The 4907-nt window shown below is 35.6% G+C and overlaps 1 protein-coding gene across 1 annotated transcript; it reads right to left on the bottom strand.

Moving 5' to 3' along the window:
- LOC121268027 (probable glycosyltransferase At5g03795) lies at positions 1–4416 on the bottom strand. Its single transcript, XM_041172129.1, has 6 exons — positions 4083–4416; positions 3601–4033; positions 3435–3437; positions 1881–2116; positions 1237–1585; positions 1–1100 (listed from the first exon to the last, which is right to left on the bottom strand). Exons 2-6 carry the CDS (start codon positions 3979–3981, stop codon positions 423–425), a joined length of 1647 nt encoding a protein of 548 aa, XP_041028063.1. The 5' UTR covers positions 3982–4033; positions 4083–4416; the 3' UTR covers positions 1–422.
- Between the last annotated feature and the right edge of the window lie 491 nt (positions 4417–4907).

Here is a 4907-nt window from a genome sequence, read left to right as displayed (position 1 = left end):
GAAACGATAATATATAAATTTTGCTGCGTATATACATATATAAGTAAACAAACTTACAATTTGCAACAATATATATATATATATTTTAATAAGGAGAACAGAACATCTAAAATTTATTGAAAGAAAACTTCACTTATAGCAAAGGAAAACCGTGGTTACAAGGATTCTAAAATTCAAAGGATGACCACCATTACACTCAAAGCACTTACGTACATGATCACTTTGAACCAGAATGAAGATTATCCAAGCTTGCCCACAATGCCCATCATTAATTTCTCATATTTCAAAAGTGGTATAAATTGAATTGAAATTCATGATGACGTAGTAAATATTGCAATCATACGTTGTTTACCTGTGAAGCTGGTAGGTGCAGTACTGTTAATGTGATCAACTGCCTAAAAACTACCTCTTTGTACCGCCAGTCACAACACATTGGCATCATTAGGGACACGAACATTCAGTCTTCTAAGCCAGACAGAATGGAGGATCATGTGGAAGACATCAAATCGCTTAGGTGGAGACTGAACCTCAAAATGCCTCCTTACCTGTACCACCCTCCTTTGCATTCTTATATACTGCCTTGGAGAAATCGCCATTAGGATTTTCTTCAGGTTTGGAACGTCCTTAACCGGAACCTCGACAGAGAAGGCCTTCCAATTCATAACATCACTAAACGGCGGAACATAATGGTCTGAAATCAGAACGGGAACACAACCTCCGTAAATGGCCTCCACAACTCTTGGGCTTGCAACTTCGTAGCCACTGGGGCATAAGCAATACTTACTTTTCCTCATCATGTCAATGTAGGAGATGCCTTTTGGAAGGTACTTGTGCACTCTTATATCTTCATCTTTGTTTTCCCAGTGCTCAAAAACGACTGGTCTAACTGGACCATGGAGACCTCCAGCAAAGAAAGCCAAGATTGGCCGACGAGATGGGGATGGCCCGCCGATAAATCCTTTTAACGAACCAGTTCGGAGATTGATCTCTGGGAAGGACACGTCCTTGGTGGGGTTGAAACCCTCTGACGTGTTAGCATTGCAAAGAGCTCTAATTGAGTTTTTGAGGAGATAAGGACTGGAACGGGAAGTTTCTGGCCCCTGAACCCAAAGATCGATCGAACGATCGAGTATATATCATGTATATATCATTAAACTATCCGAATCACAAGAATTAAAATATTAATTGATATAGATTAGCTAGGCTTCTAGCTAGCATTTGCATGCACTTAATTACCCAATCATGGCAGGAAAGCATAAAATGATCAGATGCTAGGCTTCGATTCCAATATGGGTGCTTTCCTGCTATTAGATTGATATAATCTGCAACAGTCTGCTTAATGGGACCAAAGTTGTAAGAGTCAGGCACATATACAAATTGGACCATCATTACCACACTGAAAGGGAGGAAAAACAAATGTGCTTTCTCAGGATCTCGGGTTCTGAACTGCTCATTCATCTCAATCCCATGGATGAAATTTCCTTCTGTAGAGTATATGCTCCTGCAAGGACCGTTATGAAACAATGGGGGTTGCCCTTCTTCATACACAAATATTTTTAGTTGCTTTTCCATTTCCACGTAGCTCCTGTGTACGTACGTACGTATAATATTATAATATATATAGGGAGTATATATATATGTACGTACTAGCTAGCTGGACCATTTCATGGCACAGAAATTATATTGAAGATGAAACCTAGCTAATTAAATATGAGTAATCATGTAAGCTCGTATGATCATGTTTAAAAAAATTTTAAATTTACAATAATATTTTTTTTAAATGATATTTTTTTTCTTTTAATTTATCTCTATTCATTAATAAGACTGCATATTCAGTCTCTTACTCAGGATTGTAAATAAAATTTTTGATTAAATATTACCTGTAAAAGGCTTTGGCATTCCTGTACATCGGACCGTCCGGGACGTAGTCAGGATCTAATATTTGAGTTTGGTTTCCATGTTTAGCTTCCTTAATTGCAGCTCGAGCTCTTCTGAGACTGGCTTCAATTCTATCTAAACCGGTCTCATGATGAGATTTATTCGTTGAAGCAGAAACAATATTAGTAGCTGGCCCACTCACGGAATCATTCATGTACACATTTTCCTTAGGACCATTCTGTTATTAATCCAAATATTCACGGTTAAACTAACTCACTAAGAAATAAATTAGTAAAAAAACAAAATTAAAACTTGTCCAAAATAACAAATCATTTCTTTACAAATTAATTATTAACCCAAAAATATAATGGACTATATTTTTGGTGTGTTCTGATTTAGGTTACGAGTCTTTCATTTGGCCGTGTATTTGAACTATATGATTATAATGATTTTGATGTTTAGATTCTGGATTTTATAGTTTATATGTATTTTCCAAGGTGTCGTGTTTGTAACCATAATTTTCTTTCGTCATAAGTGAGGACAATCAATAAAATTAAAATACGGTCCTATTCTAAAAAATTAAAAAAAAAAACCCAAAAATATAATGTATCATGTGGACCTACGTATTCATCATGATGATCAGATGAAGGCCGAGATCCGTACTAAAAAGCCCTCCAATATTCCTTTTACGACTAATTAAACTTGTAGTCATGTAAGGGCAATATTAATTAATTAATATATACCTTAATTAATTGGTACAAACTAACATATTAATTAGCTCGAAGAAACAGTACTTGATCTAGAACTAGTACGTACGTCAATATGGTGGCTTTTGCGGAAAGCAAGTGATGATCCAAAACGCATTTAATTTCCATGCATGCATATTGATCGATGCAGATCACAAGTTTCACCTTAAAATTACATAAATGATAAGCTTGCCCGAAAGTACAAACTCCGGTCAAAAGGAGAAAAACATCAAGAAAATAATAATAATAATAAAAACAAATTAAAAAATCAAAATAATTGGCGCTGTATCTTCTTTTCATAAAAGAATAAAGCTTCGCGATGGTGCCTATATGCTGTACATGTAACAATATTGATATTACATAACAAAAACTAAAGGAATAAAACTGAAGGTAGAAGATGAAAAATATTATAATCTGCTTAGTATATTACTGCTAAAAATGAATTTCTTAAAGAAATAAAATCTAAGGCCCCTTTTGGATTTTGGACTGAATTGAGATCAACTTAATTCAATATAATTTTAAGCTGAGTCTAACATCTAAATACTAAACTCTCAAATCACTAAATTCATCTCAATTCAAAACATTTTTACATATGTGACCTACAATCTTTATCAATTCAATACATTTTTACACGCATTACACATCTTTTTCAACTTTCCATAAATACATCTAAACTCATCTTAAGATTCAAACACATCTAAACTCATTTTAGACGGGCCCCATAAAACTCAATCTATCATCTTAATTCACTATTATTCATAAAGAATTCAACTCTTCTCATCTGAATTCAACTAAAAATCCAAACGAGACAATCTTCCTTTTTTTTTTTTTTTTTTTTTTTTTTTTTTTTTAGGAATTAGAATTAGAAGAAGAAGAAGAAGAAATTGCATGCAAGAATAAACCACAACATGAGATAGGGCAAACAAACCAGACAAAAAAGAGGGTTCTAATTACATGTTCTACACTCTACTTGTACCTGTATAGCAGCTTCTATATCGTGTGGAGGAGTAGACGATCGATTTAGCAGAGAATCATTGGAGATAGCTTCTTCCATATTGAGAACTTGTGCCACAGCCACTTGTGACAGAAAATCCAAACGCTTTCCGCTGTCTTTTACTGACGAAACAGGGGAAGAAGAAGAAGAAGAAGAATTAGTAGTAGGTAGAGTACTACTAGTAGAGCTCCATAGCCAGGGGTACTTGGATATAAATAAAACCTTATTGGAGGTTAATGGACCCAATACAGAAACAAACCCAGATACCACTATCAATGGCACCACCATAAACAACAAAAGTTGGACAGAAGATATTGATGATGAACCACAAAACCTACACCACTTTTTGCTACCTCCCCCCATATCTACTACTTTCCTTATTTTGAGAGCTCTACAAAAGCTAGCTGTTTATAATCATTCAAAACGAAAAAGCAAATCTAGCTATATAATCTACGCCCCTTTTCTCCGGCCCTTTACGAAAGCAGAAGATTGGAATCGGGGCTTAGGAAGGTCACGGACATATGTTTTTCTGAGCAGGAGGCAAGTGACCATTTGGTAATAAGTCATAAATGGCTGGCCCCTCATGACAAGCGTCCGCTTGTTTTGTCCTCTACTTCCGAGCTCCTCATGCAATCTTTTGTATTGCGCGCCTATTCAGCCTTCGATCCTCACCATCACCTAGAATTACTGCACCTTAATTTTGAATGCTGGCTGTGGGGCCTCGCAAAAAATAATATTGCTAGCTAGTTGTACATATATAATAAATCACGAACTCGCTTTCTACGGCCAGTTCAATGGTGGGTATCACCCTCAAGCTAGCAGTACTTTGAGCAGAGTTCAAACTGTTCTTCTTTTTCTTTTTTACTGTCGAGCGAAATTTTTTTGTTTGATAAAAGCATTTGGTCCGATGCACAGCAGCACCAGAAATTCCATATATACAAAAGACAAAAAGTTCCCGACCCCTTTTAATTCTTTGTTAATGCTAATTATATATGCATGATTGGATCAGTCGTAAATTCCTGCCAATGTATATATTTTTGCTGCAACTGGTCCTTAATTTGTCGTATTAATTTGTCAAATAAGAACAAAATGACTCGAGGCTTATATATAATCCATGGATGATGGAGAGCCACCGGAACCATGCAATATGCATGCATGCTCTTACATGAGAGATCAGTACTGTGTGTTGTTCCAATATTGGATTAAATAAGCAACAATGACTGGCCTCCAAACTAAAAGGGCGTAGTCGTCTTTTCATATGAATTGTTTCTTTGGCTAATATGTACGGA

This window comes from Juglans microcarpa x Juglans regia, chromosome 5S (assembly GCF_004785595.1).
Source record: "Juglans microcarpa x Juglans regia isolate MS1-56 chromosome 5S, Jm3101_v1.0, whole genome shotgun sequence".
Taxonomy (NCBI): domain Eukaryota; kingdom Viridiplantae; phylum Streptophyta; class Magnoliopsida; order Fagales; family Juglandaceae; genus Juglans; species Juglans microcarpa x Juglans regia.
Note: the sequence above shows the minus strand (reverse complement) of the source record. Positions and strands in the feature narration are given on the sequence as shown.

What these genes read in the sequence shown, in the direction of transcription:
- LOC121268027 (XM_041172129.1), bottom strand. Translation starts at nt 3,981, where the DNA reads ATGGGGGGAGGTAGCAAAAAGTGGTGTAGGTTTTGTGGTTCATCATCA. An exon ending in AATGCCAAAGCCTTTTACAG is followed by an intron (nt 1,586 to 1,880) that starts GTAATATTTAAT and finishes GTACGTACACAG; the next exon opens with GAGCTACGTGGAAATGGAAA. An exon ending in TGCTTTCCTGCCATGATTGG is followed by an intron (nt 1,101 to 1,236) that starts GTAATTAAGTGC and finishes CTTTGGGTTCAG; the next exon opens with GGGCCAGAAACTTCCCGTTC.